Source organism: Phocoena sinus, chromosome 13 (assembly GCF_008692025.1).
Source record: "Phocoena sinus isolate mPhoSin1 chromosome 13, mPhoSin1.pri, whole genome shotgun sequence".
In the NCBI taxonomy this organism is placed as follows: domain Eukaryota; kingdom Metazoa; phylum Chordata; class Mammalia; order Artiodactyla; family Phocoenidae; genus Phocoena; species Phocoena sinus.
The window spans coordinates 64,583,018-64,606,956 of NC_045775.1; the positions used below are offsets into that span (position 1 = coordinate 64,583,018).

The following is a 23,939-nucleotide window of genomic DNA, read 5'->3' on the forward strand; positions in this document are numbered from 1 at the left end:
CTAAGATGAACTGACAGAGCTCCTCATGTCTCAAATCACTCTGTGCTTAAGTGGGGCCATCCCCTTCTTCCCCTACTGGAAGGAGACTCATAAATTCTCCAAACTGAGGCAGACCCCACTTGGAACCCTTATGTCTGCTCCTTTGTGGGGATGGGGATGGTTCTCCAGAATGCCTCTGCTGGGGAGCCACCTTGGCCCTAAAGCAGGGTCTCCTAAGGGTGTAATGGAATTATTCCCTGGAGTCAGTGTTCTATATTCTTCTAGACCACTCCAGTTCACAAGAGCACACACTTGGAAGAAACTGACAGACATCAGGCCAATACTTAAGGCAACTCAGGTGTTTATTTCTGGCAAGCAGACAGAAGGAAGGTAGGTTTCACACTGCCTGAGGTTCAGGGCTCAGAATGGGGCAGGCGCTTGGAGGGGAGTGACCACATTTTGGGGGCTGAGCTCTTCATTAGCTGTGCCACGGTCACCTGGGGCTCTGGGGCGCCTGTGTGGGTGGAGGAGAGGTGCCACCTTCTTTGTCCTCCTTTTGAGGTTCAGCAGAGCTTAGCAGCACCTGGGTGGCTGGGTTCCACACGCTCACATCAGGAGCCAGCTTCAGTGCTTCCGGCAGCAACATGGGCTTCCACATCACCTGGCACTTGGCCTCGAGAACTCGGGGCACGGGATGAAGCCACTTGTGAGGATCCTGGCTCTCCCCGTCCCCAGGGTCCAGGCCCTGCAGAGAGGTACGCGGGTGCGGCCAGCCCATAGCTCTCCCAGCAACTCGCCCTCCCCCTCCCAGCCGCTGGGCCACTTGGCACCCGGCCATAGTCTGGGGCTGGAGCTGCGGGCCACGTCGGGGCGCGCCGGGTGTGTGGCGAGAAAACGGAGCCCGGGACTAGCGAAGGGCAGCTTTGAACCAAAACCTGGCGACGGTAGGCCTAAACTTAAAGTAGGGAATTGGAGGCTGGGGCCGGGTCCCAAGGCTCGGAAAGGAACGCCAGGTGCGATAGGAAAGAACACTGACGGGGAGACGCGGACGCTGGGGTCGGAGGCTTGCGGTCCGGCTGGGGCCTCGGTCTTCTCGCCCCGCTGGCGCCCGCGGTAGGCTTCCAGGGGGGCACGTCTCGGAGTCTGGGACCAGAACCTCCGCCAGCGGGCGCACCCAGTGGCGCGACAGCCGCGCTGGGTCCAGGCGCGCCATCGCCGCCTTGCGGCCCATTCTGTAGTGCAGCGCGCTGGGCCGCGCATCGGCGCGCCCGGGCTGCTGCGGCTGGAACCCCCCGGAGGGGCTGAGCGTGGTGGGGCCGCCCGCAGAGGGGCCGGGCACCGACACGACCGAGGGGATGCGGGGCACCTTCTCCTCCTTGAGCTCCGGCCGGTCTCCAGCCGCGTACGGCTGCGGCTGGGAATAGTAGAGGTCCTCGAGCGAGAACTGAGAGCTGAGGGGCTGTGCCCTCTCGACAGAGGCCTGAGGGCTGGCTACCAAGGACAGCTCCAGAGAACGGTGGGGACTGCCGGCGGGCGCCATCTCTTCCGACGGTTGGCTGCTCGCGTTCAAGGATCCGACTGCAAACAGGTGGCCCCTCGCCTGGTCGTCCAGTTTCTCTAAAGGACCCCTGGGCCCTGTCTCCTGAAACAGGACCGGGGTGGGTAGGGGGCCCGGGGTGACTCTCAGTTCAGGAGGACGCTCCCAAGATTCCATCCGCTCCTGAGAGCCTGTATCCATCCACGATCTTCCTAAAGGGATCTGGTCCACGTTCTCTTGGTTCTGGGGAAATGCACCAGGGTGGACGTGAGGGGTGAGTGGTGAGACGTCAGAAAGGGTAGAGAGGAGGTTGGAGCAGTCCAGTGAGGCCCTGAGGAGATCGAAGACGCGGCCGGGGCGGCGGTGACAGCTGGGAGGTAGCTGGGGGCTGAGCTTACTTCGCCTTGGAAGGTCTCCTCCAGCCCCACCGAGGTCAGCGCGTGTAGCACGGGCACGGATCCCTGAGCCCAGGCGTCCGTCGTGCAAGACAAGGGTTCCTCGTCCTCGCCCCATGTGGGGTCCTCTGCCACTGCAGATTCTCCCTCGTCCCTGGCCAGGAAGCGCCACTCGGTGATCTGCAGCATGGCTTCCCGGGCCTGGCTGATGGTGAATGGAATGCACTGCAGAGGCGAGAAAGGGTCTCAGCCCAGCAGGGAGGGGTCAGGGAGAGGGGAGATGGGTCTGGAGAACAAGGATCCAGGCCCACCTGTTGAGTCAGGTAGACTTGAAAGGCAGAGTCCATGACTCGGGCCAGCAGATCAGCCAAGATGTCCCCCACCACTTCCTCGCCCTCTTCGAGAGCCGTGAGCGCCATCCACTCAGCCTCAGTGAGCCGCCCAGGCACTATGTCCACCTGCGGCACCGGAACCGTAGGCGGCCGCGCCTTTTCCACCTTGGATCGGGTCACCCCGCGGTCTCGGACCTGCCTCTGTGGGAAAGGAACAAGGCAATCAGGGCGGGAAACTAAGGAGTGGAGAAGCAGTTATGGGCTAGGAGGAAGCTTCCTCAAGTGGTCTAGTAGGAAAGAAAGCGTTTAGAGAGGGATAATTTACTAAGAGACTACCATGTGACAGATGCTTTTCAGGTGTGTGACCTAGCTAATTTAATTTTCATAACAGCTCACTAAGCCCATTTTACAGACAAAGAAACTGAAACCTGACAGCAGTTTACCTCCACTTGCTTGGGATTACACAGTGAACCCAGGCTAGATATAGCTCTAACTGCACAGTCCTTGCTATTTGCACTAGTTCAAAGTGTTCAAAACTCTTGCAAGTTCAAGAACTTGAGAAAGAAAAGTCAATAGGACTTCCCTGGTGGTGCAGTGGTTAAGAATCCACCTGCCAATACAGGGGACATGGGTTCCATCCCTGGTCTGGGAATATCCCACATGCTGAGGAGCAACTAATCCCACGAGCCACAACTAGAGCCCATGCACTGCAACTACTGAGCCCATGTGCTGCAACTACTGAGGTCCATACGCCTAGAGCCCATGCTCTGCAACAAGAGAAGCCACCGCAATGAGAAGCCCACGCACCACAACGAAGAGTAGCCCCTGCTCGCTGCAACTGGAGAAAAGCCCGCATGCAGCAGTGAAGAACCAACACAGCCAAAAATAAATAAAGTTAATTTTAAAACGTAGGGGGAAATAGTTTAAATTGTCATATAATCTCTGGGTGAGAAACAGCATAAAAGTAATGTAAGAAATACTAAAGAAATGGATAGATAAGTATATATATATATATATATATATATATATATATATATATGTCAAATTTTCCTCTGCTTATTTTTAAAAAAATTCCTAATTAGAAGGTGATAATAGTAGTTTTCATTTACTGGCACTTAAAGTATATCAGTCACATACATGGATTCAATTCCTATATTTTTTAGACTACATACTATTTTTATCCCCATTTTACAGAATTTGCCCAGGACAACAGAGCAAGGAAGTAGTGGGGTCATATTTCATATGCCAGTCTGTCTGACTCCAGAGTTTGACTTTATCCTGCTTCCTAAACAAAAAGTATGAGCAACAAATTTTAAAAAAGGATAAATATCCCCCAATACATTAAAAATGCATGAAATTTTGTAAAATCATAAGACCTCCAAGGATAATAAGCAAAGGACATAATATTTCACAAAAGTGGAACTGTTGATGACTAATAAACTTTTGAAAAGCTGTCCAACCTTCAAAAGTACCAATTCCAGTTTTATGAACACACACAAAGGCATATTCTGAAATGAAAATAAAAATATATTCTCTAAAATAGTCCCTGTGATGTCATTTATAATAGCAGAATATTGAAAACATACATCTAAAAAAAAGAGAATAGGTGGCTAATTGTGTGCTACCTATATGATGGACTATTATGCAATGATTAAAGGCAGTCTTTAAGGAAGAATTTACAATAGCATAGGTGAATACTTATGATGTAATGTTAACTGAACGAAGCAGGATACAAAATTACATATCAAGTATGATCTCAGATATGTAAACCAATGTGTTGAAGAAAAGGAAAGCACAAAAATTGTAATAGTGGATATGTTTCTTTCCTACACTCTTCTCCATTTTATAAGTTCTCTACAGTGACTTTGTATCCTTTTATAATCAAGAAAAATCCACTGAAAAAGAAAAATCTAGTCCCCCCAAAATCCATATTAAGGACATAGGAATTTAGTAGCAGATTCTTGGGAGCTTTCTCATTTCCCCACAACAGTCTCCCTGAATCTGATTCCTTCTAAAATTTACCTCCCAACGTAATCTTCCCAAACCTTTGCCTCCCCATCCCCACCCTTATTGCCTCATACATGGTGTTCCCCAAAATTCATTCTCCCCCAACTCTGGTGTTTCCTAAACCTCACGCTGAACTCAAAATCCCTTAAGCCTCATTTCCTCCCTCTGCTAGAGAGAACAGTCCTCTTGGCAAGCCCAGGGAATGGCCCACGGCCCAGTCCAGGCTTGGCCAGAGCAGGTAGGGAGAGTTGGTTCCTTAGACTTCCCCACCCAGCGTCTCATGTGACACCCGTGATAACGGCTTTAAACAATTGACTTTCAAGTGCAGCCTCAGAATTGTTGTTTAATCCATTTCTTCCTCCTGAAATTCTCGAAATGTATCATATCTAGCAACACCTCTCCCCAATGCCTAATTCTGGTTTATCCATTCAAATGGGCACCTCAGTATAAGAAACATTATTATACATGCATTAACTGTTTCCAAAGTCACTTCTTGTTCTTGAGCTCTGCACCACCCATTTAACCCCTTTCCCTCAGGTTCCAAGTGTGACAATGCTTGTGAGTGGGCGTGGTGCAGGTGTAGATTTTCTGCCCTAGTGCACCGACATGGCTTCCTTGGTCATCTTGAACGCCCGCATGGAGGGCGGGCGCCGGGTGGCACAGAGCTGGCCCACGGTTCAGGACACCGATCTTAACGGTCTATCCCCGCTCTGGGGCACCCTCAGCTGAGCTAAAGCTCACCGGGCCTTCGTGCGCCATCGCCGCAGCTGTAGCTCCAGCCCCGGGGATCAGCTGCTTTCCTGTCCCGCCACCGCTGCTGCTGCCGCCTATCGGTCGCCTCGGCAACCACGCCGCAGGCGGGCTCGCCCCGCCTACAGTTGACCTGGCAGCAGCGCTGCGCGCTGCACGTTTGGGTTGCTCGCCCCACCCAACGGCCGTGCGTACGTGCGTCGTCTCTATGATGGCGGCGGATTCGGAGGGACGGAACTCTTCTCGTGTCCGGCAAGCTGCTGGTGTGAACTCTGACCTGGTCCGGGGGCTTCGGGGAGCCAGGGCGAGGGAGGAAGGGCCTGGGGGCTACCCTGCTTCATCCCGCCTTGCCTCGGGCTCTTGGGGCCACTGAGTCCTGGGCCACCGCAATTCCTCCTCTGGGAACCCCTGTCGCCTCATGACTCAGCCCTAGGGTTCCCCTTGCCTACTCCACAATACCCTTCCCACGCCTTGTGATCCCCCATCACCATCCTCGAGGCCCTCATTCACATCACTACCCAATCTCAGGGGTCTCTCCCAGTGCCTCGTGACAGCACCCACTCCCACCTCCCAGCCCCCACAGGAACCTCCGCTGTCGTCTGTCTTCCGCGCGCCTGTGATTCGGACGTCTCTCCCCAAGGATGTTCCGCCGGGAGCGCTCCATCCCCCTTCGAGGCTCAGCCGCCGCCCTGTGCAACAACCTCAGTGTGCTGCAGCTGCCCGTCCGCAGCCTCACACATTTTGGAGTAGTCCATGGACCCAGCGCCCAGCTTCTCAGCGCTGCTCCTGAGGGTGTGCCCTTGGCCCAGCGCCAACTCCAAGCTAAGGAGGGCGCTGGAGTAAGCCCCCCACTTATCACCCAGGTGAGGCGTGGAGTTAGGAGTGGTGTTACTGAACCCAACCCTAAACCAGCCCTTCCTCTCCAAACCTCAAGGAATAGGCCTTCCCTAACCATCTGAATTTCCACACTTTTGAGTCCTCAATCCCCTGCTCTGACCACTTCTTCCTACTCTGATTCATCTCCCTCTAGGTCCACTGGTGTGTCCTCCCTTTCCGAGTATTGCTGGTACTCACCTCACATCGAGGAATACAAGTAAGAAGAGGACCTTCCTGCCCTCCCCCACTAGGGTCTTCTCAACTTCTCTCCAAGGCCCCTAGACCTTGCCCCATTTATTTCTAAACATTTCCAAGCTGTTCAAATGCTTAGCTCCCTCTTCCTTATTTCTCATCTTCATGCCTTCCTTGTTTTCCAGTTCTCAAGTGCCATCTCCAGTATCTGCCCTTTTATAAGTTGTATGACCTTGGGCAATTCAGTTAACTTCTCAGAGCCCCAGTGTCCTCCTCTGTTAAATGGAGATAGAAGTAGTGCCTATCTCCCAGGGTGGTTTTGAGGATTAGATGGGCTAAGGCTAACATGAGTATGTGGAGTCACCAGCACAGAGCTCAGCGAAGGTCAGCTGCGTCATGACCCCCTCCTTGCCTTGGTCTTGCAGATGTATGAGTCTGATGGCTCCGTCATGGTCTATTGGCATGCACTGGATGCTGGCGATGCCTCTCTAGGTACGTGCAGGACTGAGTGGGTTGGGGGTAGGGAGTGTTTGCTGGGGCTAGGGGAGACGCTACTTCTAATCATTTTCCCCTCTCAGTGCAGGCTGTGTTTGCCCGAGGGATTGCTGCCAGTGGCCACTTCATCTGTGTGGGTGAGGGGGCCAAGGGCAGGGCATTGGGGGGGTGCTGAGGTATAGGGGTATAGTCTTTGGCCAGGAGGATGCCAAAGGTCTGAGGAAATTGTGGAGTGTTAGAGGGAAGGGTGGGAGTGAAGGGGGATCTGAGAGACTCCAAAAAGCCATGGCGGGGTTCATAGGGGCAGGGTGGGATAGGAAAAGGGTAGTGAATGTAGGGGTGGGGCTGTCGGAGCAGTGAGAGGTGGGTTTGTTACTAAGGTTTCTGGGATGGAGGGAGTGCTGAGTGTGGTGGCTGGAGACCTGGGAGGATCAGGAAGCCATCAGTGGAGCACTGGTTCTGCAGGAATGTGGTCGGGCCGGGTACTGGTTTTTGACATCCCAGCCAAGGGTCCCAACATTGTACTGAGTGAAGAGCTGGCTGGGCACCAGACACCGGTCACAGACATTGCCACCGAGCCTGCCCAGGGACAGGTGAGTGGATTCCCCCTACTGTTCCAGTGAATCTGGGGGCCTCCCCACCTCGGGAGGCACGGGACCTGGGTTCCAGCCGTGGCTCTGCCACTAAGCAGCTGGATGACTTTGGGCAAATTGCCACACTTTCCTAGGCTTTAGCAACCTCAGTTCCAGTGATGAAGCCTGAGATACTTTACATTTACGTGGCATTTAATAGTTCACTCACACTTTACAATACTGGTGTGAACAGAAGAGTTGGGACAGATGGTTTCTGAGATACTTTCCAGCTCTGACATGTGTGGCTTCCTTCTCTGAACTTGGGTAAGTTCAGGCCCACCTCCAGTGCTGTCCTCTCCAGGAAGCCTTCCCCCTATTCCAGCTCCCGCTGATCTCCCTTAGCTGAACCCTGAATTGATACTGCCCTCAGACAACTCTTGTCTCCCCAGTTGGATTGTAAACCTCTTGAAAACAGGGTATGTATCATCTAATTCCTATGTTACACTGCACCTGGCACAGAGCTGGGCCCATGGGGTATGTTGGCTGCCTGGGTTTAGGGGTTGCCAAGAGGCCCAGAGTCTAGTCATGACTGGCTGGCTCACTGCAAGACCTCCAGAAGGTCCTAACACTATGGCCTCAGTTTCATCATCCATCCAATGAGGACAATTATGTACCCTAACACATGGTGTGTGTGTTGGGGTCAGGGTAGGGAGTAAGACTATAAAGAATACAAGGAAAGCATCTTATGCCTCCAGGGGACCCCTCCAGCCAGTGATGGCTTCACATCTTGCCCTTTCCCTGGAGAGGCAAAGATGCAAATACTGCTTCCCTTCCCCTGCTGCCCTGTATACAGGACCCAGCAGGGGAGAAAGGGAAGGGCTGATCCTGCCTTTCCCCTCAGGACTGCGTGGCTGACATGGTGACAGCAGATGACTCAGGCTTGCTGTGTGTCTGGCAGTCAGGGCCCGAATTCAAATTATTGACCCGAATTCCAGGATTCGGGTAGGTGAGGCGGAATGGGGCTGAGGCCTTCCTGAGGTAGCTTCCGGGTGGGGAGTAGGCTTGGGTCTGGGAAATCAAAGTAGGGTATCGCTCTTGCAGGGTCCCGTGCCCTTCTGTGCAGCTGTGGCAGGGGACCATAGCAGCAGGCTATGGGAACGGGCAAGTGCGTCTGTATGAAGCCAGTACAGGAACTCTACATGTCCAGATCGACGCCCACGCCCGGGCCATCTGTGCCCTGGATCTGGCTCCTGAGGTGGGCAAGGTCAGTCTCCTCCTCTGTCCCTACATACCCTTGTTCCTGGTGCTGGGATGTTGAGAGGAACTCCACAGGCTTATCTCTGCCACTCAGCGTCGGCCCCTCCTCAGGCACCTGGACTGGGCTCTACAGCCTATACCAGTCCCCTGTCAGCACGTCTGCCTCCCACTGGTCCTCCCTGCCTTTTTTTTTATAGCTACTCTCTGCGGCTGAGGACACCTTTGTACACATCTGGAAGCTAAGCAGAAGGCCAGAGGGAGGCTACATTGAGGTGTGTCTTGTGGAATGGGAAGGGGAGTGGAATGAGGGCCCAAGCATGAGGCAGCAGGCCCCGAGCAGCTCTCTTCTCCCCCAGGTGGAGCACTGTCATGGAGAGTGTGTACCCGACACCCAGGTGTGTGGTGCCCGATTCTGTGATCCTTCAGGCAGCTCCTTTGCTGTGACTGGCTATGACCTCGCTGAGATCCTGAGATTCAGCAGCATGTGAGAGAAAAGCAGCCCTCCGTCTCCCCTGTGGTATTTATAAAGTACCCGCCTCCACCCAGCCCTTGTCTGATTACTCAGTGTCATAGTCATACTTCACAACTAGTGAACTAAGCTCCAGGGATGAGGGGATGTGGCAGGTCCAGACCAAGCCAAGAAGCAACCTGTCCTCAAGAACCAGGTGAAGGCTGATGTTAAATAACTTTAATGGTCAATGTGGGAGTCACAGGGGAGGTGCGTTCCCCTCCCAGGGCTCTTCAGTGCCATCCTCAAAGCTGGTTAGTGCAGGGAGGTAAGGCAGGGTTGGTTCCAGTTTTCTCCCAGGAAGGGTTTAGGGGGGGTCCCAGCCAGCCCTGGGAATGAGTCCCTCAGCACCATGGCAACCACAGCTTAAAAGGGGCTTCTGCTCCCCCTCCCCAGCCTATCCCCAGTCCAGCAGAGGAAAGGGAGGCCAAGCTGGCCAACCTGCTACAAAGAGCGCCGAATCCAGAGCCCAGCTGCACACAGCTCATGTCCTCTTCTGATCACATCCTGTTGCCAGCACACCATCTCACACTGTGGACTGGAGCCAAGTGTCGGGTGGGCCTTTGCTGCAGAGGCCTCTGGACTGTGGGGACCGCTTCGGGGGTAGAGGGGCAACCGCGTGAGAAGCCCCAGGGGAGTGGTCTGGGGGGACAGCATCCAGGGAGAACGTTCGGGGTCTCCCCCAGGGCAGGGAATGGGTCTGGGCTGGGGTTGGGGCCACTGAAGCAGGCGAGCAGGGGCCAGGCAGGGCAGGCTGGTCTGTAAACACTGCTAGCCAGGGTGGGGGCGTCTCCAGCCTCGTGCCCTCCCGCTGGGCCAGGATGTCTGTCACCGCTGCGATGTCATCCAGTGGCTCAATAGCTGCGGCACCGGGAAGGGATTGAGGGGAGGGGGCTAGTCAGAGCTTAGGCCCCAGACCTACTCAGCCCTGAGTATCACCTGTCACTGTAGGAGGAAAGCAAAGCCTGGATCTCAGCTGAGATTGCATTATCCTGCAGGAGCAGCCCCTCACTTGGGCCCCCTGGAGTCACAGGTTCTGATAAGACTGGGATATGGAGTGACAGGGTGGACAGGGAGAGGAGGGTGGGCAGAAGTAGGTGAAGAAGCCAAGAAAGAGGAGGAAAATGAAAGCAGTGCCAGGCAAGTGAAGGGTCAGAGGAAGAGACAGGAATCCGCATGCAAAAAGGGAGACAGAAAAGAAGAAATTACGGGGAAAAAATCCATGAAATGCATCTGGTTCTATGGGTTTTTGTTGTGAACTTCAGTGGAGGTGGTTTTAAGAAGAGTTGGGGAAGGGAAAGGAATGCTGGGTGGGACTTGGGTCCCCAGAGCTCTGCCTTAGCCCAAAGTTTGCTTTCTCTCTGTCTCCATTATCTGGCTTCCCTTGAAGCCCCCAACCCAAATTCCCATCGGGATCCCAGAGTGCACTTTCACTCACCCATCTCATGGTACAAGGACCCCTGCTTGGCCAGTACTTGGGGTGGTTTCCGAGGAGCAGGGGTTTCAATGTTCATTATTTCATCGCAACACTGCTTCCACTGGCCTGCAGGGAGGGCATTGATTGGGGTGGGTAGGGGGAGGACTGTGAGAGGGCCAGGCTACCCCCTCCCCTGCTACATTCCTTTCCACACATTCTTGGAATAGAGGCCTTTGGTAAAAGTAACGATCCACAGTCCCTCCCGAAGGTTCAATCCAGCCCCCTCCTCTTACTCATGTCAAAGAAAAGCTGCCACAGAGCTTCCATCCAGCTCTGCAGGGCTCCCCGACTCTCTGCCTGAAGGGTGTGTGTCACCTCATCCTCCGCATACTGGTTACTGATGCTCAGGGTGAAGGGCCGGCCCACTGCCTGGTCCAGCTCCCCTGCCCGGACTCGAGTCTCCTGTAGGAGAAAGACAGGATCTGCTTCCACCACCTTCACCTTGGTCACAGAAGTCAGCAGTGACATCAGGCAGGCTTGGTCATCCCCGCCTTAGAAGGAGGAGCTTGTGGGGCTTTCTGGAAGCCCTCTCATTTGCCTCCTACTGACCAGAGTGGAAAGAAATACCAGGAAAGGAAGGGGACGAAACAGGTCGTCCTTAGGAAAAGAGGAGCAGACGGAGACAGGGAAGGAGGGGTTGAGCGAGGCAGGGAAGGCAAGGAGGCAGGCAGGAACAGGAATGCCGAGGCCTGAGGTCCCTCAGTACTTTTATAAAAGTCGGCAGGAATGCTAGCAAAAGGGCTAGGAAACAAAGAGGGTCCTTGGACTTGGGTTGGGAGAGAAAACCAGGAAACGGTGAGGGAGATGCACGTTGAATCTGAGGGGAAAGATGGAAGGAGGATGAAAAGTCCTAAACTGGCTATAGTACCCTCTCTGAGACTTGGCAGGGCCTAAGGTTGGTGAGTAGAAGGGACGATCATTTTCCAGTGATGTTGGTTGGGGAGAATATGGTCCCAACAACCCTGGCCCTGAAGCTGGGTGTGGTGCTGTTTGGAACAGGAGGCTAGCTTTGATCCCTTTGAGGTCTGTGCCCACCCTCCTGGGGCCTGATGGAGAGGCTCCCGAACCCTGCCTCCTGGGTGGCTTCACCACCAGGGATTCATCACCTTGTTGATCGCAATAGTAAACAGCGGCTCCTCCCCAGTGTCCGTGTCTTCAGGTTGCCGGTAACAGAAGAGGTTTGTGCCTTTCAAGACTCCATGCACTCGCACCCAGTCCTGCAGCTCCCCAGTTTGCTGCATAAATGACTCAAGGTTTCCTAGGGGAATCACACCCCCAACACCCTTCTTCCCAGCCCCCCACAGAGAAACTGCTCCTTTCTGCCCACCCTCCTGTCTGATCCTCCTCTCGTCTTGTCATGCCCCTCCTTCCTCCACCCAGATCTTGCTTTTTCAATAGTTATTTGATTCCTGGGTCATCTGTCTTTCCTCTGCCTTCTCCCTGTTCCCTTCCACTCCTCAGGGCCCCTCACCTGCACCCTGAGGATACCACTTGCAGTAGGCTGAGTCATGCAGAAAGGCTGAGCCACCAGACGGCAACACACGCTACCATAAAGGGGCAGCCAGGCGGGGTTCTCCTCTGGGGGAGGAGGAAGTGCAGGGTGAGGGTGGGGAATGTGAAGGGGACCATCCAACGGCCCCTCTTCTCACCATCCAGCAACCCCCACACACACACATACTCACCATGACTGGCGAGGGTCAGGTCGTGTGTGCGGAACCCGTCTTGCACTGCTGCCAGGGTGAGTGTGGTGTGAGCCAAGAGGTGGTAACGAGGACCGCTGCAGGACAGAGAAGTGGGCAGCAGCCTAACGAGGGGCATGTTGGATGGCAGGAGCTATAAGCTGAGCAGGGCTGCCCCACAGAAAACTCTCTTGCCTCCTCCACAGGGGTTGGAGCATTTACTGCACTCGTGCTAAGTGCCGGGGCCTGCGCTTTAAATATGTTATCCCACTGTGTTCCCACAACAGCCCTGAGGCAGCTTGAGGCTTAAAGAGGTTAAGATATATGCCCATAAATATAGCTTAGAGTTGGAATTGGAATCTATATCTGTCTCCAAAATAAGCGTTCTCTTCATTACCTGGAAGGTTTTCAAACTGCTGCTCAGAGACCCAGTGGTTCCACTAGGTGCCTCCAGGTTCCTGTAGGCAGCACCACACGACCCAGGCTACCCTGCTTCAACCAGGGACACTCTGTTCTATCCACATGAGATGTATTTGCTGCTGCCAAAAGTGAGGACCCCAGAGCCTAGCTCTTCCTGCATTCCTATTGGTCTTCTCAGTTGGCCTGGGGTATAAGCCCTGAGGTACAAGCCAGAGTGCCTCCCAGCTATGTGACCGCTGCTTATTCATATTTGTCTGCATGTCCTGGCAGCAGTGCAGAATGAGTTCTGCATGCTCAACACAGAGGTCACCTGTGGCCAGCTGAGGGCAGCGGGGGAATACAGGGCCTTCCTTACCCAACAGCCGGGGTGGGGAGCAAGATGGGACTGCTCCCTGAGCCCCCAGCTGTCTCCAGCGATGCCCGCACACGCCTCCCCGAGGAGCGGCCCAGCGAGCTGCTGAGTTTGGTGGCAAGCCTCTTGGGGGCTCCAGCCAGGGCCCCCTCCTCTTCCACGCAGGCCCCATACAGCTCCAGCCGCAGTTCAAAGTCTGGCCCTGCCTCGGCACTGTAGGAATATGGGAGGAAGAGAGGACAGGAGGATGGTCTGGGGAAGTCCAGGGAGCGGCGCTGTGGTGGAGGATGGATGTCATGCAAGTACAGGACAGCTCCACAGGGAAGGCCCATCTCCCTTCCTCCCTCTCCTCTCCCTCCCCTCCCCTGTGGCTACCTCATCCAAGGATTCGAGCAGAGTAGAGAAAGGTGGGAGCCATAGGGATGAGGTACTCATACTCACAAGAGCACGTTGTTCTGAAAGGAGATGTCCGTGAGGGTCCTGTCCACCAGGATCATCTCCGTGTCCTGAATGTGTTCCCCTATCTGCAGCAGCAAGAACACAGCCCAACGGTGCAGGTCTGGGGACAGAGAGCAAAACTGGTAAAGATGTGCCCCACAAGGACCTCCAATCTCAGGGTCACTCCCTTAAATTTGTCCCACGTGTGTGTGGAACTCACCGCCTTTGTTCTTGAAATATTCTGTGTCCTTCCACATGAGTGGAATCCGGAGATCTAAGGGGCAGACGGGTAGGAATAGATGTTGAGATGGGGCAGGAGATCTTATCATTGGGCAAAGAATGCCAACAGCTGGGGCAGTTGTGCTTCTTACCAGAAATGCAGACCTGGCCACGGCAGGGGGAGCGCTCAGCGGGCGGCCCACTGTCAGAAGGCCTGTGGGCAAATCACAACGTCCTAGCCTGGCCTCTTGACACTATTCCCCCTGGCTCTGGTTTCCAAGGGCTCTAGGACACCCCTGGCCCAGGACCCAGCTGCCAGGTCCCAGCCAGGCTGACATGGCAGGGCTGAAGGACTGTTAGGGAGAGTTGTCAGTTGAACCCAGGAGGTTGCTGGGCTTGGGAATGTTAGAGGCTCTTAGCTCACACACACAGTACAAGCTCAGGCCCCCCCCCCCGCACAAGCACTCTTCCTGACCACCTCCCCAGACTCCTGCCAGGGAGAAGTGGAGCTTGAGGACACAGGTGCCCACAGAGAGAGACTCCCTTTTAAGGACTCTTCTCCATTAACCCCCAGGCTTGGAGGAGTTTGCAGGCTGTTTTTAACAACAAAGGAGGCTGCTTGTCTCTACCATCTCATCACTTCAATAAAGGAGGGTACTGGATCAGTCAGAAAATCAGGAACCCAAGTAGGGAACATTTGTGTTCCATTTACTGCAAATCTCTCTCCATCCTCCCCCTCAGCTTTGATTTCTCCTCTACCCTTCTGGCTAGATGGGCCGAACCTTCCCAGTGCCCCAAGTTCCCCAGTCCCCCCACTGCAGGGGGGACATCCGGCCTTCCTCCCCTCCCCGCCCATCATTAGGACTCACCGAGCACGTGTCCCTCTCCTAAGGTGATGGCCAGCTTATCCATACTAATTTATAATTCATTATAATGAAATCAGTGACTTAGCCTTACACTAAATGATGTGGCATTGATAGCAATGTGTTTAGCTGCCAGGGACTTGGGGTGCACCTCAGATCACACTGTATGGGCTGTGTGGGGACTTGGGCAGGGCAGAGCCTGTCAATGGCTGCCTCTTAAGAGACAGCAACTCACAGTAGAAGGTGTCCCCATGCCTGCTTGCTCTTCGTTTAACTTTATGGAGCAGCCTTCCCCTGGTGTCTTCATGGGTGAACTCTGGAGGCCTCCTGGCAACCTCTCCTTGTGTCAGCCTTCATGGATGAGCTGGGATGACACTATGTCGGTGAGGGGCCTGGACCTTCTCCCCACTCAGCCTTGTGGGATCAAGCAGGTTACTTTGCCAGAAGCCAGTTTTCCAAATGACCAGTTCACCAAAAATGGTCAGTTCTCAGAACGATCAATTTGCCAAATATTTTTTCCCGCATTTTAGTTTTACCAGAGCATCGCCTCAACCATTTCACTACAGATTTGTGAGATCAGCAGAGTCTAATGCCAGTGTAGGTTGTGTTTCACATCCAAGAGTTGAGTCCTTTTAGTGCACAATCTAATTTATGTGAATGGGTCGGCTTTCCCTCAAATTTTTTTTTATTATTATCTCTTTACCCAATCCCTGACTCTAATGCGGCAAACCCCAGGTACAATGAACTATTGTCAGTTACAGTAAATTGGTCATTTAGCAAATTGGCCATTTGGTGAACCAGCTATGAGAAAATTAGCTTTCCAGAAGCCAGCCAGCCAGCCAGACTCATCAGATCACAGGCAGGGCTTAGCAAATTAGCACTTTTGCATTACTACTCCTCAGGCCGCCAGCCTTTCACCGGATACACTGGCTTTCCTGAGCCAGTGTCCTGCAACTCACTAATGCACCTCTGGGTGGCACACTGTGGTGGTAAAACACCAAGGTGTCTTCTAGGACCCTGGTGAGTCTTCACCAGGAAGTCATCTTCAGGGTGCTCCGTACTCCATACTCCATAAACACACACACTGCGCCACTACTCCCATACAGCCTCGCTTCCCCCTTGCTCACCGCCGGCCTGTCTTCCTCAGCACCTGCGCTCCTTGCGCGCTGCAGCTCGCCCCATGTAGCTAAGGATGCGGCTGTTGCACACTAGCAGGCTCTTGGTGGCTTCCAGAGCCTGCTCTCGCTGGGAGCAGGCCGCCAGCAGCTTGCAGGCACCTTCCCTCATCCGGATCTCATGGTCTAGCTTTCTTTGCAACTCTGTGTCCTAGCCGGAGTGGAGGTAAGGATGAGAAGGAAATGTCAATTGGGGGACAGGTTGAAGCACCCTTCATTCCCAAGTGGACTGTGGTCCACAAGAAACTGACAAGAAACTTATGTTTCAGGCAACTAAAGGTCAGGGTTGAGTCTCAACCTCAGCAGCCCACAAATAACCAGAGAGACTTTGTTAAAATTTATACTCCCTCTGGGAGTAATAAATTTTTTTTTTAGCCTCTTTTGAGCGCAATTTGGAAAAATCTGTAAAAACTACAAATTCACAAATCCTTTGATCCAGCTATCCAACATCTAGGAGTTTATCCTACAGATATAGTTACACTTGTGGGCAGAGCCATATTCATTGCAGCAGCATTTTAAAACACCAATATTAAAAGTCCTTCAATAGGGCATTGGTTAAATAAGTTATAGCACATCTATACCATGAAATATGGACTATTGCAGACATTAAAGAGTAAGATAGACATGTGTGCAAAAATGAAGCAATCTTCAAAATATATGAAGTGAGAAAAGAAAGAACAGTATTACAGCATGCTACCATTTGTACACGATATATATATATATATATATATGCATATACATATCGATAGACATGCATAAAATAGTAGTGGCTGTGGGGCTGGGAGCCAGGAATGGAAAATCAATTTATGATACTTTATATGTATGCTCCTTTACTACTGTACTATTGGAAATTGTGTTACCTTTTAAAAAATTAAATCTTCTGAGTTAAAAAAAATAATAAATCACGAGACCCCACCTCAGAGTAGCAGAATAAGAATCTCTACGAGTGGGGCATGTGCATTTTTTGGAAAATTCCCCAAGTGACTCTGAGGTGCAGCCCAGGCTGAGAACTACCACCTAAAGGGAATGGCCACAGATAGTAAAGGCCATCCTGGCTTACCCCAAAGACTCAAGTGATGAGAGAGGACATTTAGGTGGCAAGGGGTCAGTGGGGAAGGAGCATACCGCCTACAGTGTTCATCCATGCTGCACGGAATGCAGTATGCACCCCAAATTTGGGAACCTGCCATCTGCTGGCCCTCTGAGTCTGGGAGGTAAGGACAGAGGCAAGGAATGGGGATGGGAAAACAGGTAAAGCAAGTTAGGAGTGAGTGGGCACTTAGCACCATGCCCAGTGCACAGCATATGGTATGCATGGGGGCGGGGTGCTTATTTTAACGATGCTACTTCAGCCCAGCAGCATTCACCCAATAACACTGGAGCATCCCCGTGCTGTCCAAAGCTCCAGATTTGAAATCCAGCTGGGAGGTGAGAGATGCAGACATTAATGGCTGCTCCATAAGTGCCATGTCATGGCACAAACACGCTCACAGGAAACAGACCCTATTTGTTTCTGGCTGAGGTGATGGGGAAGTCTTCAGAGAAGAGGTGGAAGACTAACCGTATTACAGTCTACAAATCAGAAGGCAAGCCAAGTGGAGTCACAGGGTTGGAAGAGGAGGATGAATGTGACTGCACAAAACCAAAACCTGTCTTCCCCCTCACACCAGCTCTTTTCCACACTATGTGCCCTTGCTCCTTTCCTGATGACTCCAGCCTTCAAGTCTCCAAGACCTCAACACCCTAAATTCCTGCTTCCGGGAATTGCCTTGTCCAGCCTCCCTGCTGATTCTTCCTTCCCTACTTGAGCTGGGCCAGACTTTCATCACGGCTCACCTCATCCCATCACCCTCACTATCCACATTTCCCTTCCTGACCCTTCAGAAATTGGCCAACCGGGTACCTACGCCGCCTCCACCAGGAAGCCCTCTCAGACTACACAGCTGCCCCCACCCCCACCATGACTGCCTGCACCAGGGTCCCACCTCTGCTACGGTTTGCTGCTTGCCAACCCCCATCCCATTCTGCATCTAGCTTCTACCACAAACACCCCCAAACAGGTGAGGGGGGGTGGGGCCGAGCAGCGTCCGCAAGCCACCTCCTCACTAGCCTTTTGGTCCCGGCCCCAGCACTCACGAATTCTTCCCTAGCTAGCCCTGTCCATTGCACGTGCGGCGCAACGCAGGCATTGTCCCTGGTCCGGGGAGCCGCACCGCCCGCAGCGAGAGCCGATGACATCATCTACCAACTGCCGCGAGAGCGGCCGAGGGGCTCCGGGACGCAGGCGGTCCCTCAGTCCCTCTGTGCGATTGGTCCGGTTAGGCTCCAGGTGGTGCTAACCACAGAGACCTAGTCGCGGAGGAAGGGTACCTCCGGGAGCACCGGCCTCACTCTAGAAAGGGCTCCAGGCTCCGGAGCTGCCGCAGGCCAGGGGGCCCCCTCCGGGTTGCAGTTGCCCTCCAAGATGACTCCTGGCCCGGGTGCATGCGGGAGGGGGATAGTGTATACATGGGAATAACTGGGGCTGCAGAGAAGTCGCTGTATCTAGCCTGGATGAGTCGGACTGGGGGTGCAGACACCCTGGCTACCACTCTCCCCCCACGCACTCGGGTCCGAATCCATTCTCCCACGGCCCTCGGTGGACAGTGCCATAGAAATCTCCCACCCTTTAGGCAGAGCATCTCGGGAATCCTGACGCAGGCTCTGGATCCCGGAGCTTCACCCCCATCTCCGTACTTCTGGTATAGCTCCATGTCACCCCCTCCCCACCCACATACCCTCTCTTCCCAAGCCGGCAGTACTTTCACCAGACTCCCCTGGGAAAGAGCCCTAAGCTGGACTCCGCTCAGGGCCCAAGGGGCCGAAGGAGGATGAGTCATGGGCAGAAGCCCCAGCACACATTAGGACCTCTCTGGACATCCTTTCCAGTTCCTCCCACTCCCTTCTATCTCTGACTTCCCTCTCTGCTTCTCATCACCTTATGTTCCCTTTAGAATCTCCACCAGGGCTAAGTTCAAATCCTGGCTTAGGAACTTGACTAGCCATGAGAACTTAACCTCTGGAGCCTCTGTTTGTAAACTGGGGGTGGGAGGGCGTGGTAATTCCACCTCCTACTGTTTGAGGATTAAATGGGAAAGTCTAACCCCTACCTGGGCCCAGCACTCCCACCTTCCCTTTAATTGCAGCTTAAGTTGCCTCCTCCAGAAAGTCTTCTTGAATTTACACTTCCACGACTACCTCTCTTGCTAATCCCTGAAACATCAATGGGATGGGGGTTGGGGAACTGCTGAGCTTCCTGGAGAAAGAACACAGCACCCTCAACCAACCCAAGACTGAATGAGAGATGATCAAAGTGAAATCTAAGCCCCCTCCTCTTCCCCAGAACTTGGGCAGAGCTTCTATGAAGAAAAATTACATGGAGGGGGAGGCATGCAGAATTCGAACATTTAAATACCTAGACCAGCCATGGCCAATAAGATCTTCTGCAATGATGGAAATGTTCAGTAGCCATCTAGCACATGAAATGTGGCTAGAGTAATTAAGGAACTAAATTTTTTATTTTATTTCATTTTAGTTAACTAAATTTTAAAGTTAATAGCCACATGTAACTAGTAACATGGACAGTGCAGAGGACTAGGGATGGCAAATAGGTTTTATCTCATATGCCAACACAGGACAATATGTAGTGTCAGAGTCCCAATGGGATCCTTGGGCACCTTTCTCCATTTTAGAAAAAGATGATCCTCTCCAGGCAAACAAATTAGATAAAGGTGTCCCCTCCTCACACCACCTGAAACCAGACCAGGACTCCTGCCACTATGCAGTGCCCTTATGAAGGACACAACCTGCATAATTTATGCCAAGGTTGAGCTGAGAAGGATTGTGAGGCCATGCGTGGATTTGTTGGTGAAGACTGCCATGATTGACTCGTAATGTCTATCATGATCTAGGGAGTGGGGACCCGGTTGAGGGTACAAATACATGTGCAATAAATTCCCCTTCTGAGCTGGACTCTCTACTGTCCTGCCTCTGACCTCCCTTAGCAGCAACACCCTGCCTGGTTCAGGCAGTCACTTCCTCAGCTTCCTCTCTCTTCCCCATCTCAGTAAATGACCACATCGCCCAGTTGCTTAGCCACACACCAGAGAATCATCCTGGAGCCCTCTCTTGGCCGCACCCACATGTCCAGTACGTCAGCAAGCCCTGTCAGATCTACCACCATCATCTGAAATCCACCCCCTTCTCCCTGTCTCCACCAAGAGCATTTAATCCATACCACTAGATTCACTCCCCTAAGGCTATAACGACCTCCTAGCTGGTGGTCTTCTGCTATTCGTCTGGCCAACCCTTCTCCCTCCCACCCCCCACCCCTGCCTAGCCTATTCCTTTCAAACACAACAGCCATCATTTTAAAACATTAGATAAGTTGTCCCCCTGCTTAAAACCCTTCCATGAGCCAACATCACACTTAGAGTAAAATCTAAATGCCTTGTCACGGACTACAAAGCCCTGCATAATCTGGCTCGCACCCATCAGCTCGACCCCAGCTATTATGTTCCAGCCCCACTGGCTCTCCTTCTTCCACAAACATATCACCATCATCCTCATTTAAGAGCCTTTTGCCCTTACTATGCCCTCTGTCTGGAAAGCCCTTCCTCCCATCTTTACATATCTTCATATCCTTCTGGTCACAGCTCAAAGAGCTCACAGAGGACTTCCCTGACTCCTACATCTAATGCTGCCCCCCCACCCGATTTTTATTACACCCCCCTGTTTTCATCATAATTTCACTATGTGACATTATTAGTTTGCATGCTTCTTGTCTGTTCCCCCAGTAGAATGGACCTTTCCTGTTTTGTTCACTGAGGTATCCCAAGATCTAGAAAGAAGCTGACGTATAGTAGATGTTCAATAAATGTGATTAAGAATAAATAAATGAGGGACATCCCCAGCAGTCCAGTGTGGGTTCGATCCCTGGTCAGGGAACTAAGATCGCACATGCTGTGGCGTGCGACCAAAAACTAAAAAAAAAAAACAGGGCTTCCCAGTTGGCGCAGTAGTTAAGAATCCGCCTGCCAATGCAGGGGACAGGGGTTCTAACCCCTGGTCTGGGAAGATCCCACATGCCGCAGAGCAACTAAGCCCATGTGCCACAACTACTGAGCCTGTGCTCTGGAGCCTGCGTGCCACAGCTACTGAAGCCTGCGTGCCTAGAGCCCACGCTCCACAACAAGAGAAGCCACAGCAATGAGAAAAGCCTGTGCACTGCAATGATGAGTAACCCCCCGCTCGCCGCAACTAGAGAAAGCCAGTGAGCAGCAACAAAGACCCAATGCAGCCAAAAATTAATTAATTAGCTAACTAATTTTAAAAAAATAAAATAAATCTATTTAAAAATAAGAATAAACAGCTCCCTGCCATCTTCAGGGCCACAGAATCCTGCCCTAGAGTCCTCTTCCCCTTCTCTGGTAAGACCATCTCCTTCCTGCAAACCTCTCACATTGAACTCCCCTCTTCTTCCCATACCTGAAAGGAGCCCTCAGCCCCAGAACACACATCCACACCAAACCACAGAGCTTCCAGAAATAGGTGTGAAGACCCTGTTGCCAACACAGTACTCTAATTGGCAGAACTGAACCTGGGTCCACACGGAGCACCCAACGAAGGGCTTACAGAACCACCTATCCCTCTCCTCACTTGGAGCAGACTCTGCTCTCCCTGCTCAGCCCCAGCAGGAAAGGGCAGAGCAGAGATGGGCTGGGATGCTGTGGAGGAGGTGCACTCCAGGGGTGGGGGCGTTACCTCCAGGCTGAGCGCCATCTGCCGGATGTAGAGCATATTCAGGTCCTCCAGGATGTGCAATCTGTCCTGCATCTCTGTGCCCCCCAGGTGCCCCTTCCCTTGTTGACCCCTCAGAAGGGTGGGGCGAGCAAGCACCACGCTGCCCCACAATTCCTCCCGCTGCTCCCCTGGTCTTGAAAGAGGTGGGCAGTTCTTGGACAGAGGGCAGAGGCAGCCCCTGTCCCTCTTGCACTCCCGTTAGACCCCTCTGGCTGCTGTGACAAACTTTCCTTGCCTACCGCTGTTCCAGGGCCCTGATGGGAGCCAGGCATGGAGGGAAAGGAAAGCGAGGTGAGGATGAGCAGGGTCCCCGGAGAGGAGGCCAGCTGCAGAGGGGACTCTGGGCACAGAGTGTCCAGTCTTGCTTTGGTGGCAGCTGTTCTCCCAGCTGTGGAAGAAAAAGGCTCTTTCATTCCGACTCTGGCCCCTCCCCAGCCCCCGCCCACATCCCTGGCCTGGTGGACAGAGAATCTGTGTGCGGTAGGGTGTGAGGGGCAGGCACAACTGGAAGGGGGCAGGGAGGGGACACTTCATGCAGGTTCTACAGAGTCGTGGGGTTTGTCAGGAGGTTGCTTTCTGAAAGGGGTTCTGGCTTAGTTTGAGGAAGAAGAAGGATAACGGTGAGGACCTTATTGAGTGAGCCCTGGGAGTGGGACAGAGGGGTAAATGCGGCTCAACCCCCAGGGCCACCTCTTCCAACTTGGGGCCCCCATCCAGCCCGCCCCACCCTGGGTTCACAATTACCTCGCTTTTCCAGCAGAAGGGAGGAGACGGAGGGAGAAAGGCAGGGGTGTGCCTAGCTGCTGCTGCCCCCGCTCCCCTCTGCGGGCCCCTTCCCTTCCAGACAGGAAACCAGCCCCGATTCCCAGCCAGCTGCAGCTTTGCCACCCCCCTCCACCCCAGGCCCACGGAGTCACATACCGCTCCGCCGGGTCCCAGCGGCTCCGCCCCGGCTCCTCCGCTACGGCCCCCAAAAGGCCGGGCTTATCCCCGGCTCCTCCGCTACGGCCCCCAAAAGGCTGGGCTTATCCCGGGGGCGGCCCCAGCTCACAGGCCCCTCCTCCGGGTCCCTGGGCTTGCCCCTCACTCCCCCACACTGGCCCCACGCGGCGTTGCTTATGCTGGACCCGACAGAGGTCCTCTCCCCGAGGCCCACTAGCTTCAAAGTCAGCGAAGGCCCGGGACACTGGGACACCGGTGTGAAAGAGCCTTTGTTCTGGGCAGGGTGTAGGGTAAAGTGCAGAAGCCAGGCCTGGAATCCCGGCAGGGAGGGGTGAGGAAGGCCCTCTCACTTAACCCTTTCCAGGCCAAGCAGGAAAGGAGAGCTGACCTTGGGGATAGCCTCTGCTGTAGCTACTCTCAGTCCTAGCTCAGCCCCACATCTTTCAGACCCACCTGAGCCTCTTTAGGGAGTTACAGGTAAGGCTCAGACCCGAGCAACGTGTAGAGTGGTGGGCCGAGGAGGCAGTTGTAGAGGCTGGACTCCTCTTAGGCCCCAGGAAAGGAGGCTGAAAGTTTGAGTGCGGGAAGTAATCCCAAATCTTTAATAAGGAACCCCCTCACTCCCGATTCTCCCAGCCACAGAGGAGCAGCTGCGGAGGGTTTCAGCGAAGGGGGCAGACCTGGCGGAGAAGTCAGGATTGATGATGGAGGCTGTCCCAGACGGTTGAGACAGGTTGTGGGTTGCGGCTGGAGCCCAGGGAAGGAGCGGGCGCCCAGGCCAGGAATCTGTTAGAGCCCGCCTGGTTGCACACCGCCCTTTGCTCCGGGATGCCGGGAAGGACCGGGGTAAGGCACATTTTGGGAATCGAGCCGAGGGCCCCTTAAATTGAAGCCAACCCGAGGTTTTTCCAGGCGGAGGCAAATCATCCCAACTGGGCCAGGTAATGTCTGGGGTGGCACGGTCCCATTAACGTGCAGACGGTCCGCGCCTGACTTTTTAAGTCAACAACTACTAGTTTGTACCAGACCCGCGGCGTCTCCGCCCCTTGGCGGGCGCGGGCGGGGCAGGAGGCCCAGGCGGCCCGGGCTGCGGGAGCCCGGGGAGGGGAAGGCAGGGACGCGGGTCTCTCACCTCCGGTGGGTCGCAGAAGAGGCTGAGTCGGAAGCGGCCGCGTTTGAACTCCATCTCCAGGGCAGAGCCCCTGGCCACGGTGACCCGGCTCCGGTGGTTTCGGGAGAACATGCTGGCGGTCCCACGCCTTTGCCTGCCCTCTGCACTCCCCGCGCCGCCCGGCCCTGCCTTGTCTCGTAGGCTTCTGTCCCTCGACTACCGCCAGCTAGGCCGGCCGGGAATCTCCCACGGCCCGGTTCCCAAACTCCGCCCCCAGAGACGACACCTGGGCCGGGCAGGGCGCGGCACGCTCTCCCTCCACTCCAACCCCCCGCCCCCGCCAAAGGCCTTGCCCGCCGGGCCAGTCCCGGGCCCCAAGCAGGCCTGACCCGACAGCCGGGGCACCCTACACCTCGCGAGCACTGAGGCGGCGCGTCGCCCCTTCCTGCCCGGGTAGCCAGCGCCTCACCTGGGCAAGGGGCGGGCCCAGAGAAGCCCCGCCCCCCTGCCGCCCCCACTCGG

At 54.2% G+C, this 23,939-nt stretch overlaps 3 protein-coding genes across 6 annotated transcripts; 1 reads left to right on the forward strand and 2 right to left on the reverse strand.

Moving 5' to 3' along the window:
- Positions 1-350: 350 nt before the first annotated feature.
- Positions 351-5,178, reverse strand: C13H2orf81 (chromosome 13 C2orf81 homolog). The gene is given in 6 exon segments (XM_032652867.1): positions 351-730; positions 733-1,110; positions 1,112-1,780; positions 1,783-2,136; positions 2,223-2,444; positions 4,992-5,178. Coding segments are annotated over 6 exon segments (1,899 nt in total). The 5' UTR covers positions 5,010-5,178; the 3' UTR covers positions 351-472.
- WDR54 (WD repeat domain 54) lies at positions 5,168-9,400 on the forward strand. Of its 4 annotated transcripts, XM_032652871.1 has the most exons (12): positions 5,168-5,263; positions 5,575-5,863; positions 6,031-6,093; positions 6,494-6,560; positions 6,647-6,700; positions 7,029-7,156; positions 7,585-7,611; positions 8,037-8,137; positions 8,237-8,399; positions 8,590-8,664; positions 8,749-8,909; positions 9,297-9,400. In XM_032652871.1, exons 2-11 carry the CDS (start codon positions 5,642-5,644, stop codon positions 8,878-8,880), a joined length of 1,032 nt encoding a protein of 343 aa, XP_032508762.1. In that variant the 5' UTR covers positions 5,168-5,263; positions 5,575-5,641; the 3' UTR covers positions 8,881-8,909; positions 9,297-9,400. The 4 variants fall into 4 exon arrangements, 3 of the variants coding, with proteins under 3 accessions (XP_032508762.1, XP_032508763.1, XP_032508764.1); XM_032652872.1 differs by lacking the exons at positions 7,585-7,611; positions 9,297-9,400 and having other exon boundaries at positions 8,749-8,937; XM_032652873.1 differs by lacking the exons at positions 6,031-6,093; positions 7,585-7,611; positions 9,297-9,400 and having other exon boundaries at positions 8,749-8,936.
- RTKN (rhotekin) lies at positions 9,394-23,826 on the reverse strand. The gene is given in 13 exon segments (XM_032652868.1): positions 9,394-9,761; positions 10,339-10,443; positions 10,611-10,779; positions 11,484-11,612; positions 11,849-11,955; positions 12,060-12,154; positions 12,832-13,041; positions 13,270-13,387; positions 13,487-13,540; positions 13,638-13,699; positions 15,476-15,503; positions 15,506-15,674; positions 23,439-23,826. Coding segments are annotated over 13 exon segments (1,692 nt in total). The 5' UTR covers positions 23,550-23,826; the 3' UTR covers positions 9,394-9,426.
- Between the last annotated feature and the right edge of the window lie 113 nt (positions 23,827-23,939).